This window comes from Neopsephotus bourkii, unplaced genomic scaffold (genome assembly GCF_033783945.1).
Source record: "Neopsephotus bourkii isolate Nb327-2 ecotype Australia unplaced genomic scaffold, CSIRO-AGI_Nbou_v1 NB_940, whole genome shotgun sequence".
Classification (NCBI taxonomy): domain Eukaryota; kingdom Metazoa; phylum Chordata; class Aves; order Psittaciformes; family Psittacidae; genus Neopsephotus; species Neopsephotus bourkii.
Genome location: NW_026901434.1, coordinates 2,018,630 through 2,033,311, shown reverse-complemented (window position 1 = coordinate 2,033,311; position 14,682 = coordinate 2,018,630). Strand labels below are relative to the sequence as shown.

The 14,682-nt window shown below is 36.1% G+C and overlaps 1 protein-coding gene across 41 annotated transcripts in view; it reads right to left on the bottom strand.

The window, feature by feature from the left end:
- RBFOX1 (RNA binding fox-1 homolog 1) overlaps window positions 1–14,682 on the bottom strand; it is a 1,299,775-nt gene that overhangs the window by 73,304 nt on the left and 1,211,789 nt on the right. For all 41 annotated transcript variants that reach the window (XM_061358249.1, XM_061358247.1, XM_061358250.1 and 38 more), the window contains one exon: window positions 8,820–8,873. In XM_061358249.1, coding sequence (XP_061214233.1) covers window positions 8,820–8,873 — 54 coding nt within the window. The remainder of the gene's footprint in view (window positions 1–8,819; window positions 8,874–14,682) is intronic.

Sequence of the window (14,682 nt, the reverse complement as noted above, 5' to 3'; positions counted from 1 at the left end):
GACATGGAACTGTTGGAACAAGTCCAGAGAAGGGCCATGAGGATGATCAGGGGACTGGAGCACCTCCCGTATGAAGATCGGCTGAGAAAGTTGGGGCTGTTCAGCCTGGAGAAGGCTGTGTGGAGACCTCATAGCAGCCTTCCAGTATCTGAAGGGGGCCTATAGGGATGCTGGGGATGGACTCTTCATTAGGGACTGTAGTGATAGGACAAGGAGTTATGGGCTAAAACTTAAACAGGGGAAGTTCAGATTAGATATAAGGAGGAAATTCTTTCCTGTTAGGGTGGTGAAGCACTGAAATGGGTTGCCCAAGGAGGATGTGAATGCTCCATCCCTGGCAGTGTTCAAGGCCAGGTTGGACGAGGCCTTGGGTGATATGGTTTAGAGCGAGGTGTCCCTGCCCATGGCAGGGGGGTTGGAACTTGATCTTAAGGTCCTTTCCAACCCTAACTATTCTATGATTCTATGATTCTATTCTGAATGACAAACTGAGAATATAGGAAAGCAAAAATTGAATCGTCCAGCATAATCCTCGCTTTAGTTACTCTATTTCTTCAGGTTCCAGAATTTCAGGAGCCTGAAACATTACAAAAATGGTAATACAGTGTTTCCAAACTTTCCAAAACACTCCTTTTTGCTAGAAGCAGTTCTATGCTTGCAGATTTCCCACAAAACAATTTTCACAAAGAAAATCTGACAGCACCAAGCTGATAGACATTGTGTTCCATTGTAAAGCACAGCTTTTTCTCAGCTACCTCTACAAATGAGGAAATGAATGAAAACTCAGTACTTTGAAATTAATGTAGAGTGAGTATTATGAAATGCAGTTACAATGCATATGTATTTGGGATTTTGTTATCCAGTGCCCTAAATGTGAAAAAAAAAAAGGCAGAAGGTGAAACAGAAGACAGTAGCTATATTGTTGGAATATAATTCATCATAATCTTAAACCGCTTTATCATTAATTTACACATGCAATCAAGGTTTAACACACAGCAGAGTTGTTTACCATTCCAGTTAACTGTATTAACTTTACATTTCATATATTACTTTATTAATTTCCATTTCAGAATAGTTTGTCTGCCTGACTGCCCATTCAAACACATGGATCTTCAAAACTTTGTTATTCTTCTAATCAGAGGAATTTATTCCTCTGCATAACTGCTAACTTATCTAGCACTGCAAATATCCCACCCAGTCCTGAACAAGCGTTTTAGTGGTGATCTAAATTTTCCTCTGAGAGATTCTTAAGCCATTGCTTTCTACAGATACCCATAGGTGCTATTCGAATTACAGTCTCCATTGTATTCCATCAGCCAACCACCATGCATATTGTAGCCTAGACCTCAGGTCCAGACAGAGCATGCCTAAGCTGACCTGTACTGTCAAGTAATTTGTGAGACAGTAGCAGAAGCTATAAAGCAGCTACATTTACATCTGGCCTCTAAAGCTATACCATACACAATCAGGAGAGTTTACTATGCTCCAGGTTTAGTCTTCTCCCCTGAAGCAGACAACCCCAGCACACACGGCTCAAAGCTGTCCAAATGCCAATCTGTGTGACATAGAACTGCCAGTGTGCACACAGAGTCTCCAGTACTGTCCCCAGTGCTGTTTCTTGCAAACAGAATCATAGATGAGGCCCTCAGTGATATGTTTTGGTGTGGTCTTGGCAGTCCTGGCGTCATGGTTGGACTTGACAGTCTTAAAGGTCATCACCAAGACTAGTTGGTTCTATGATTCTTTGATTCTATTTTACGTGTACCAAACCTGCTCTGCAAATCCTAAGCCACCATGAGGCAAGTGGGGATAACATTCAGATTTACTTAAATCTATGCTAATGCTGCAAACTAATGTATTAACAAGAGGATGCCATGGAGATAGCTGTGGGAAAAAATATTCTAGTATAATGTTTATAATTAAATGGTTTTAGCGGTCCGTCACTAATCAGGAAGCCATAGAACATGTTTTTATTAATCACCAGAATGATGCTTAAATTAAAGAAGTCAAAGCATTGTTTTTTCCTCAAAAGATTCTCTTAATGAGTTCTCAATATTTTTTTAGCCCTTTAAAAACTGATCAATTATATCCACAATGAAAAAAAAATTTGAACAAATATACACTAAATGTGTTCAACGGCCATTCACTGGCTCTACTTCCTTCTTTACCTATTTATATAGACTTTTTGTGCTCTTCTATGTATTATGTCGTTCTACGCATTTTTTCCATCCCAGAAGACCTGATATTAACAATTCTTCACTTTTCCTCCTTGCCTCAACTTTATCGTTTGCAGCCATGCCAGTTCTATCAACTCTCAGAGTATTCTTAATTTATATACTAATGATATGACTTCTACAAAAGTCTTCAGCATCAGTGGTCTGACCTGTCACTGGAGAACTGAGAAGCTCCACTGCTGATATTGCACGGTAGTGGGGTTGCAGAACTAACTTAACAGCTCCAAATCAATTGATTCCAAGTAATGAGATAGGGTCAGTGTGGTTTTCCTGTGTAGTCACCAAAGACTAGTTCAACTGGGAATCTCAGTAGTATCAACTCAGGCCGATTTGCAGGAAACTCAAGCCCTGTAACTCAGCAAGACTGTACCAACAAGCAAACATCCAAAAACCACCACCCTCAAACACCTACTTTCCCAAGTTCTGAAAGAACTCCAGCTTTCAGCAAACTTGCAGTTCCTTGTTTTTCTAGTTGTGCAGAAATTCATCGTAGTCCAGTCTCAAATGATTCCTCTACACCAGACTGTGATCAAAATTCCTTATTTTTTACACTGAAGAAGCAGGAACTCCCTCCTTAACCACTCTCTTAACTTCCTGTATTAAGATCTATCTACAGTTCAAGATTTACCATGAAATCATCAAATGTATGGAATTTCTTTAGAAATCATATAGGAAAAGGATCAAAGCCTTAATGTATATACAGTATTATTAAATATCCATCCAAACAGAGGCATATTTATATGAGTAATGCTGACAGTATCTGTGAAGCTCTCTTAAATGTACAGAATTCCATACAATGATAAAAATAGGTTGATTCCAGATTTAAACGAATAATCAATTGACTAAATTAATTTTTCAAAATAAGTAATAGGCTTCATTATTTGAATAATTTTTACTAAGTTGCCATGATGGTATGCACTTTAATGAAAAACTCATTATAATGCAGCATAAGGAATAATTAATTCTGGAAGATTTTTTTTAAGTAAATAGCTAGAACAGATGCTGAATTCCATTTTTCTACTGGCTTTATTAATCTTGTATAAACAGTATGTCCACTCTAATGGCTTGCAACAGCTCTACACAAGTTTTAGAAATGCATTAGCTGTCTCTAGAGGTGCTAATCTAACTAGACTGTCATCATTTGTATGATGGTACTTTAACATGATTTTTGAGACAACAGTTACAGTTTTGTTTTATGTTTTGAAAGGGAGCATTTATATATAATAGATGGAATATTAAACAATAATTATTTAATTTTTCTCTAGTTAAAAAATTACTTAACTGTTTCACTAATACTACTGAGAATAGGTTTATTTAGGAAAATATGCTTAGTTGATGGGTAAATTTAAATCTAAGTGCATGTATTCAAATTGTTAAATTAATTAATCTATAAACTGACAGACAACAAATTTTCATCAAAATTACGCTTTAGAGACGTGGTACAGTGAACTTTTACCCTAGGATTAGAATTGCTGTGCAAGCATATAATTCATCTTCACAAACTCAAATCACCTTCACTGAGAAGTGTTTCTAGGGTATTTGCTGAGCCTATTCCAGACTCATTTAAATTCAAAGAGAAACACTAGAAAGATGAAATGAATCCCAGGTGCTCTTACAATCCAGAAATAGATGTTTTAAGACATGAACAAAGAGAACTGGTGTTAGCAAACACATTGAATTCTCTCTTCCCCTGGATTCCTCTTGCTTAAATGCATGTTTATATATATATATATGCAGATACACATATACATATATATAGTATTTTACTTCTTACCTATAGATAACATTATATTTCAAAGTTTTAACCAAACTTATGAAGGGAGTTTATTACAAAATCAACTTCTTGGAGGATACTTCTAGCTCCCAAATCCACAGCATGCTAAAAGGTCTGAAGCATCTGAAACTTCTGCCTCCTCTAAAGAGCATATAAAATAGTAAAAAGCACATGCTCTTCCCCTTTCTTCCATTTTAAATGACTAGGGAGATTTCCCAAGCCATGCTGGAGCCACTAACTGTCCAAGAAACTGCTGCCTACATCCGTTTCCTTACTGGGTTAAGACTATTTGTGAAGTGAATGCAACTACTCAGGTACACAGATGACTCTTGAAAGTAGCTTCTCAAAAATTTTTTAACACTTCATGACTATTCAAGAGAAATATTATGCAATTAATCTCTTCAGCAAAAGGTGGATGGGATCTCTGCTACTTTTCATTAAGCTATGCTCTATGACTTGTTCTAATGGTTCTTCTCTATTAGTCTCAAGTTCTTTCTCCATTGCCAATTTAAATTTCGATTTTTTTTTTTTTTTTAATATTGTTTGTTGGTTATGACCAGACAAGAATATTTTCTCATGTGGATCACTGAATTAAACTGATCTGTGAAAAAAGATTCCCATGGATTTTCTGTAACATCTTTTTCCCCACCTTGCATACCAGAACTGTCAAAAAGAAGCCCCTCCAACAAGTGTGTGCCCTAATACATACACTCCACCACTTGAAAGGACAAAATTTTTTAAAATGACATTACTGTGTCTCAAGCTACCTGCTTTAAAGGACTGATCTGATTGATGCAACAAATGAAAGGAACAACATGGAACTTTTGCTTTCAGACTGCCCGATGCTGAAAGGAAGGCCAGGTATTACAGGTAAACTATACACTACGCAAAAATAAATATGCAGATAAAAATGATACTAGAAAAACCCTTACTTAACTTTAATAAGTTAAGTAAGATAAGTAAGTACCAGAGTACTACCAGTAAAGAAAACAAACTGCAAATCTATTTTGCCAGCCAAAGATGAGTTTATGAGGGAAGAGAACAGATTATAGTTTAACATAGCAAAATCACGTGTCACTATGGGATGGATTTAAAATCGGACGGATGCAAGAATGACAGAAAATTTTTCCTACTTTCCATGAAGACTTTGTGAGAAGTGTTTCTTACAAATGGTGCTTCTTACAAATCCCCTCACTATGACCTGCCTGAGAACTTGACAGTTTACAGGAAAAGATAAGCTGAAATGGAAATAGCAACTTCATTAAACATTTCTTTCTCATGAGAAGGAAAAGGACCTTAATTAGTATGCTTTTACTTACTAGAAGGAAACTTTGTGGACATCATTCAATTTTTAAAAAATAACTTATGAGTTATCATATACGGAAAAATGGAATTCTGTGAAATGCTGAAAATAACAAATTAAGAAAATCACTGTCCTTTTGTTTTCTATGAAAAGTCATGTTAGGACTTTGCAGTGGATCAGTGGGAAGGACAGGTAGTGTGCCAGCAAGCCAGCTCACCAGCACAGCCACAGGCAGCAGCTATGAGGGACACTTGCTAAACCTTGGAATTACAACAGCAGTCTTCAAATGAACATCTCACATGCAATCCCTATTAATGCTACCACGTGACATAGCCATGTTTCTGAAGTGTTCTAGTTTACTACAGTATGAGTATTTAGAAGTCTGGAAAACAGTCTTAGAAAGGCTACTCAGGAAGAAAAATCTAGTGTTTCATAAATATATTTTCCAGTCCTCAACTAATACTTCACTTACATAGTGTCTGCTGTGCATCTGCTATGTATCTTACAGTCTCCATTTTTAGCTGTCATGTACTTCCTCAGTAAAGGTTTTCTTTTACAGAAGTGTATACTCAGAAGAAAAGCAAAGCTATAGCAATCATGCCACTGGTCCTACTGCTTACTATTATCTTCAAAGTTTTAGGCTTGATTTACATTGCGTTCCTCCCTATTTGACTTTAATTGTCTGCTTCAAGTTGTCAGGACATAACTATATCTTAGATTTGCATTGCATTAGGGGATCTTTTCCTTTCTCTATTGATCTTGTCTTATGGAGTAATTTAACTCAATTCTAATTTTCTTTTGCATGCGGGGTGCTCTCTATCCAAGGAAGTGAGTTATGTGTATTCAAGTGGTGCATCTTATGAATCTTGTTAAGCTTTACCGCCTTATAGCCTGCACTGATGGAATATTTAATCACAGAAATGAGTTGGCAGATATGATGTACAATACAGTTAAGCCTTGCGGCATGTGTCTTCACCGGCAATTGAAAAGCGGGTGAATTTGCCATTCATCAGCGCCATCCTGACAGCTTTGTATAACCTTCTGTTTTTCTACTTATTTATGAAGATTAAAGATACTTTAAATCAACAGTTTCTCTGAAAATGTATCATCTTTATTTCAGAAGTGGCCAAATTTTTCATCATTTATTAGGAACTAAAGAAACTTCTTGCACATCACTATGAAAGTCATGGTTCAATTTTAACATGACAATGTTGGAGAAAATAATTAAACAAAATAACCAGAATTCTGATTGTCTTAAAAATCTCATTTCTAATTTTATAATCTTCAAAAGTGTAATTGCTTCTTCTCTAAATAAGGTGGTAGGTGGGAACCAAAAGGGAAAGATATGTCACAGCATTCTATTATGGCATGCAGGAACTGCATTGTTCTCCTACTGTTTCACTTTCTAATGAGATCTGCACAGAGCTATTCATTTATGTGCTTATTTTTAAGGAAACTGCTGAAAAGAAAGTTTAAATGTCTGAAGAAACATATCTATTAGTCAGTACAGAAAATAAGCTTTTGATATGCATTAAAAAAAACCAAACCAAAACAAAGAAGCTGCCTGTATGTATAAACAGAATGATAATATGAAAGTATCATGTAGAAGTAACTTCATAGAACTTTCTGCATAGGTGTAGTGGAGTGCATGTCATAATTCACAAAATTAAATTAATACTCTTCTAATGGTAATTAAAGATCCTCATTAAGAAGGGCAAACACCTCCCTTGTGTTGGCAATAAAAATGCACTTGGGACTTTAGGAGGTTATACAAAAAAATCAATAACCTGCCATTTTATAATTAAAAGACAAAATAAATGTTAAGGAAAAGTCCAGTAAATTAGGAAAATTACCTTCAAGAAAGATTGAAAATATTGATTTTAATTTACAAACTATGTGAACTCTTCATGCCCTACTACATGAGACAATTACAAGTCAGATTGTTAATTCTGCATACTCGTTAGAAAATTGATTACTGTACTATAGGAATATTATTACATTTGTCATTAACACAAAGTCATTTATATAAAATGACTAATAACTCTGACTTTCTAATTTATGCAGGTTCAGGGCTGGTTCACTAACTACTCAAATGAGATCAATGTAAATTCCTGTTTTCAATGTAGGCATACATCAAGGATGGAAATAATTTTTGCCTGCACTAAAATTACAATTCCATGAATGCCAAGTTAGTATTTTTATTAGATGGTGCCACTTTTATCCTATTTGGAACATTTTTATCTATCTTAGAGGATGGCACTGGATGTATTACAGGCAGCTTTTTAAACATAAATATCTGTTTGTAACAGTAGTACGATTTAACAATTTTTATCTCTTGGAGCCCCTTGAACTAATGACAGTTTTTCAGCTTTGAAGAGTGGAGGTTTGAATATCTATGAATGGAGATTCCCCAGCTTCTGTGGGCAACCTCTTCCCATCCCTAACCACCATCTGTGAAAAATGCTTTCCTAGTATTTGCTCTCTCTTTGATGTAAAGAATGTATTCTACAATTAACTCTTTATTCTCCATTACCCAAGTGTGTGACAAGAGATATTTTGGGTTTTTAAAACATTATCAGGTATTTGCATCCAGTATACATGCACCCAGACAACTGAAAAACAGATCCAAATGGAAAACTCAAAAATTCCCAGAATTTCCATGAAAGTCATGGAAGACTCAGGTATGATTTTGGAACCTAAAAAAGGAAGGAAGGCATCTTTATTCCCTATTAGAAACATTTGTATTTACTATGATTATTTCTGACTTAGATGTAAATTACTAGCTTTCAAAAAATGTGGGAGTTTTTTGTTTTTTTTTTTTGTTTTTTTTTTAAACTTGCTAGTGATTATGTTTACAGGCAGGATTAAAATTTCTTGAAATCAACTGGGTTTTGGGTTTCATGTTTGTTCTCAATAGTGTTGCTAAAACACATTTAGAAACTGTTGCTAGCCATGACTGATTTCCAGAAGAAAAAGACTGTATCTGATCAACTCCAAATTGTAACCAGGGTCTCAGTGAAGACTCAAGTGGTAATACAGATTCAAAACACAAAAATTCTAAGAAACTCAACAACTAAAAATAAAATTTAAAGAAAAATGTTCAATAAAAAATTATTGAAACAGATTCTCTATACCTATCTGTGTCGATGTGCATGTATATACAAAAATGCATCGATTTTTGTTGTTGCTGCTTACTAGGCTTAAATAATTTCTGGAGAAAGTGATTGTACTGAAATATAAAACATATAAAATAAAATCTTATATAAGACTGGAATACTGCAGTACATTTCATGTTATACTATCTACTCTCCAATAAAAGATATTCATATATCTCAGTATAAACTTTAGTAGGCAAGTTAAAATCCTGCAACACAAATCTGTACATGACTTGCAGATACTGTGAATCAAAGAAACCAAACCTCACACCAAATGCATATTCTGCACGTTTTCATGTTTTAAAACCTATTAAAATGAAACATGGCATGGACAACTATTGTGTAATCCTTACCTGCATAGAATTCTGGACTATAAACTGCACCAACAACTGGATTTAATTTCCAGCCTGCAGCAAACATAAAAACATAATGGAGTTAATATTGCAATTAGTGATAATAATTTTTTAAATTTTATTTTTGGATAGAGGTATACAGATGGAATGGCTTCAAAAAGGTCATTTTAATAAAAGTTTTACAGGCAGTTTAGATTACTGATCTTTAACATCAGACTCTGAAGTATATGGCAGTAAGTAATGAAACAAGGCATTCTCTAGACATGTAGTATACTGGAGTAAACTATCAGGTGTGCTAGCTTGGCTGCAATGCAAAGCTGCTGTGGATTTATTGCCTGAAGTTACAGAATTGAGTCAGAACTAGTTCAAGTATCCCTGTATCGTGTAGAAGCAGAGTAGACCAGCTCTTTCTCATTGTGTTAACTCTCTGGTTACAAGCCAGAGAGGCCAAAACAGTTCATCTGCTGGACAGAAACAGCAAATGAAATAGCAAAGGATGAAAGGCAATCAAATAATCTGATAATTAGATTCTACTCTGGGAAAATGAAAGCTTAGGCACCATGTCTAAGAAGAATGTCTATTGTGAGCTGAAAGATTTGTGCACTGTGGGATCCCAGTCAAACACCAGAGACTTTTGTTTCCATTTGCATTTTTACATCAGGCTGTCTGTACTGGAACAGGACAATCACAGGCAAATACCAAAAGCGACTGCACCGCCTATACTTGCAGCTGATAAATGCTATTAGCATATTGCTATAAAGTAGCTGGCATGTAAGAAAATGTTGCAGTCACATTCTGCAAAGCTCTTTAGTGGTACAAATGCAGCCCCTGCCTATGTCTTAAATAATCCCTGTCCTCCCACAGCTAGCATAAAACTAAAGCCCAGAACCAACAAATATTCTGCATCATGTTGTGGCCAAACTCCAACTGCTGCGTGGAGACCTCATAGCAGCCTTCCAGTATCTGAAGGGGGCCTACAGGGATGCTGGGGATGGACTCTTCATTAGGGACTGTAGTGATAGGACAAGGGATAATGGGTTAAAACCTAAACAGGGGAAGTTTAGTTGGGATATAAGGAAGAAGTTCTTTACTGTTACGGTGGTGAGGCACTTGAATAGGTTGCCCAGGGAAGTTGTGAATGCTCCATCCCTGGCAGTATTCAAGGCCAGGTTGGACGAGGCCTTGGGTGATATGGTTTAGTGCGACGTGTCACTGCCCATGGCAGGGGGGTTGGAACTTGATGATCTTAAGGTCCTTTCCAACCCTAAGTATTCTATGATTCTATTCTATGATTCTATTCTATGATTCTATGATTCCAACAAATTGCTGTTGTGTCCTTAGACCCAGTGTGGCTTTTCCAGGTAAGACTAGAGTGCCCAGGCTTACTGTAGAAGTGATGCCTGTGTTTAAAGTATATGTGATGCTAAAGACAGGAATGCTGAAGGAACTCAAGGGGAAGGGGTAAGAGAACAGCAGAAGAAAACACTGGCAAACTCAGCACTCTCAGCTGCACAAAGTGCGAATTACTGCTGTTTTCTCACAGGTAGATCTGCTCCCATATAACTCCAAACTCCACAGAACATCCCCCATGCACACTTTTTTTTTTGCAGGGTTTTTTTTTGGTTGTTGGTTTTTTTTAAGAGTTTGAACAATTATTTGAACTAGAGGGACTGAAAAATTAGGGGTTTTCCAAAAGCACACTTGAATCAGCAGAGTGGGAAGCACCGTCTGTAAACAAGAATAAAGAAAAAAAACTGAGCAAAGGCATCTTGTGAACTCAAGAGCTGTGGTACTTCAAACAGATCCTGTAACTAAGCTCCTGGAAACAAAATACAATCAAGACAGGGACAGCAAGACTTATCAAAATCAGAAGAGCCAAGATTATAGGAATATAAATGCAAACTGTGTTCAGGTTTGATTCTGCTTTGGCCATATCATGTAATGCAAAAGCACAGCAGAAGATCATAAAACTGTAATGCATTATAAGACCAATATAGTGTAATACAAAATCTCAAGAATAATACAGAAGAAAACTATTCCTATCCTTTAAAAATACTGCTATCTCTATCTGATGCACAGCAACCATTTACCAGTACTTAACTGTTCAGTACCAGAGGTGAGGGGTGTTTTTTAAATGCAACCCATAAATTCAAACAGAGTGAAGAGCAACACTGCATGCAATCGGCTCTGCAGAAGTAATTGCAGTTGCTATACATACCTAAAAGACAATTACGGAAACTGAAAAATGGCCAACCAAGAAAGGCTAAAATCACTTTCCTCCTAAAAATATCTCACCTGACCCTTCAATTTTACATACTACAAGAGTATATTTATGAAATGTCCCGGTTTAACAAAGCCTCTTAGCCAAATTTTGTGTGATAGAAAATCAGCCAAATTTTGTGACTCTCAGTAAGTATCTTACTTCTTAAAGATTAGGGAAAATGTAATATTTCACATTCATTATTTCCTCAGAGGACCACTCATCAACACCACCCAGAATGAAATAATTTATCTGTCATATTACATATCTGTCAGCTTTTCCTGTTAAAGAAGCTGACAGAAACCTCTCAGCTAAGTTACACCAGCAGCACCACAATTTGTCTGAGAGAAAGAAAAGATCTTGGAAGAGGCAGATTGCTCTTCACAGCTGAAAGCCACTCTCATATTTCAGTTCCTTACCTCTCTTACAGTAATGGCTGTCTCATCTAACTTTCTGCAGCTTATACAGGAAATACTTCATTCATCATGAAAATAACAGTAATTAAACTTAACTTTATCTTGTCAGCTACCAATGTGCTGGCCCATAGCTGTGTGGGTTAATCAAGTGTGATAGTAGTTGATGTATCTGAGCAAGCAGCTGCCAAGTAACCCTACTTCAGCAGCTGGAGGAGGCAAATTCTCTGCAGTGGGTGTAATTTTGTGCATTTTTCTTACTGACATAATATTCACCTCCTCCTCAGGTTGAAACTGTAAAAGCTCAAAACTTAAAAACCAAACAAGGAAACAACCAACCCCCCTGCCTGACCCCAATCCCCATACATTCATTCAGAGAAATGCTCATTATGTGTACTAAAGGGAAGGAAATAATCATACCACACAGTGTAATAAGCATGGTAGGAAGTGGGGCATGGCAATGCAGAGAGGACTGTTTTCACTTCATAGGCCAGACAGGCATATGCGGCTAGAGGAATGGTCTGGTGGGAAAGAAGCCCTGCTACATGGTTTGCTTTCTTCCTGTTTGCATGCAGAGTAGGGAGGAAAGGGCCATGGAAGGGAATTTAACTGTGGTAATAGTCACTAGCTATGATTTTGAATCTGAGTTTAGGGCAACAAAAGGCTCAAACTCAAGGCACCCGAAGTATAAAGTTTAAAACGCATTTATCCCTCTACTGTTTCAAGGTCCTCATGTATTGCTGAGGTTCTCTGAATCTACTTGCACGTAATTCTCTATTTCCTATAACACTTGGATGAGCACCCTGAACTGCAATATGGACAGCAGAAGAGAAAGGATGAGCTGGAACATCCAAAAATGTCTCCAAAGTATTTCTGTCAACAAATAGAACTCCTGACACTGAATTAATGTGCAAAGAAAAGGTAGTTCTAGCTCCAAAGCACAAGACCAGCCATCAAAATCATCCTGACTGATAACAAATACACACTAAAAACCTCTTCTAGAAACTGACCGTGTACTAACTGCTCATTTTGGCAACCATCAAAAGTCACTGGAAAGCACACTTATTTCAAAAACCATTTAGGACAAAAAATCAAGCCATTTTTTTGAATGAAGTTGCATATACTTTTTAAAAGTCTAGGGGTTTGTGCTTTAAAATCTACTAACTTTTCCAATCATAATTACAATTTGATCCCTGCATTCAAAGAACCAGCAGTGTTCACGAATGAAAGACAAAACAGTGTATCTTATTTTTAGATTACAATAAATATTAGTGCCTGATGTTTTTATATAATATGTGCCCCCCAACTGTGTTTTGAATACCTGCCAATAACATGTCAGTCACCATGAACTATTTGAAAAATAAAGCCACACGTTAAAAAAAGAAGCAGTTCTGGAGAGATAGGCATGTACAAACAAAATGTTTCTGGCTATCTGCCTCAGAATCATCTTGCAAGAGTTAATATGCTCATAGAAGAACACAGAAAAACTAGCCTTATATTTTATTTAAAAGATGAGACCTTTACTTTAGACAACAATAAACTTTAATATTCAGATATAGCACTGGTTAATTCCTGACAAAATGATAAAGGACTAGAATCATACAATGTCAGGATGACTGATAATAGAAGCACTGATTAAACTAAATGAAGCACCTTGCATGTCTACACTTCATTCCTTATCACTTGTAATGATTATCTAAGAAGAACATGGTCCTCCTTTTGTGTTTATTTCAGGGGACCACAGACACTAAGAAAATAAAAAAAAATTATGAATTACAATCAGAGTTTGTCTTGTAGATAACCATCAAAAGGTGTGCAAGAGAATGTTCTACGTGCTTACCATCCTACCACCTTGAATGTATAGATTCTCATGATGATTTTTATGAACTGAACAGGATATTCCTACATTTGGTGAGATCTAGTCAAGATGGAACAGGATGGAAAATGGCAGACAAAACACTTCATGTGGGAAACAGCAGATTTCCATCATTCTGGTTTTGGATATTAATAAAAGATAATGCATTACCTAAGTAATCCTGCAGTGCGGGACACGGAGGTGAACCTCCTCTAAAACCAGATTCCTAAAGTCCTCATATCTCAATTTCCAGCCTCCCCTTCCCTTAGCACTGGATGTGCTGATACGTAACATGTTATTTGCCAATTTAAGCGTTTTGTAGCATTAGGGTAATATGAATACAAAATATACATTATAATTTATGCCAAAACTACTCTTATCCCTGTATCATTACAACATAGCAAAGTTTGTAATAGCATATACATATAGTTAATTTAGCTTCTTATTACAACAAAATCATGTGATCTACTCAAGCTTCATGTTTCTTATGACAGATTCACTGAGATGTTTTAAAACCAGTAAAAAAGGAGATTCTCCCATCTGCATCATTTGCCAAGTTCCACATTTACATACAAAATGAGGAAGAAAGCAGTTTCTGAGAAAGCATGAGGAATTTCAGACACTTCCTCTCAGTTCATTTTAACTAGCTCAATTATTACATCAAATGAAAATCATCACTGCATTTTATTTTTACAGTGGTAGGAAAAAGTTTTGGCTCTTTCATTAAAAAATAAAGCTATGGTGTGCTCTGGGTTTTAATAAAACCTCATGAATGAGATCTCAGATGTAGAAAATAAGATCCATTTTATTTCAAAATGGAAAAGAGTCTAGTCTATTTCTGGAAACTTTTACTGACGTATGTGTAGATGTCATGTGCTTTCTACTGGATAGGAAAAAATAAACTGAAAAGAAAATAATTATAACTACACAGTCTAATAAAACTGGAAAATGCAATTGTAATTAACTTCAATTAATGTATTATTGTTTCACATTGTTGAGTTAGGAACTTGTGAGCACATGATCAAACACTACCAAAAGAAACATTTTTCAAATGTATGGCTTCCAAACCTCTCAAATATCTGTAGATTATTTTTCTACCATTAATGTACAACAGTATACTGATTTAGGTCAGTATTATAAGGAATTTTTTAGATAGCTTGGAAATTAGATTTTTCCAGAAAAAAAAAAACAAACAAACTGGGAGTGGCACCCAATTACAGTTTGTCCTTTTCTTGTAACAAATTGTGGAAGGAAGACACAGAAAATTATCTTTGGCTAGATGCGTGTCTTGCTACTAGAAAGTACCTCATGCTTGACAAGAGACATTCCTCTTAC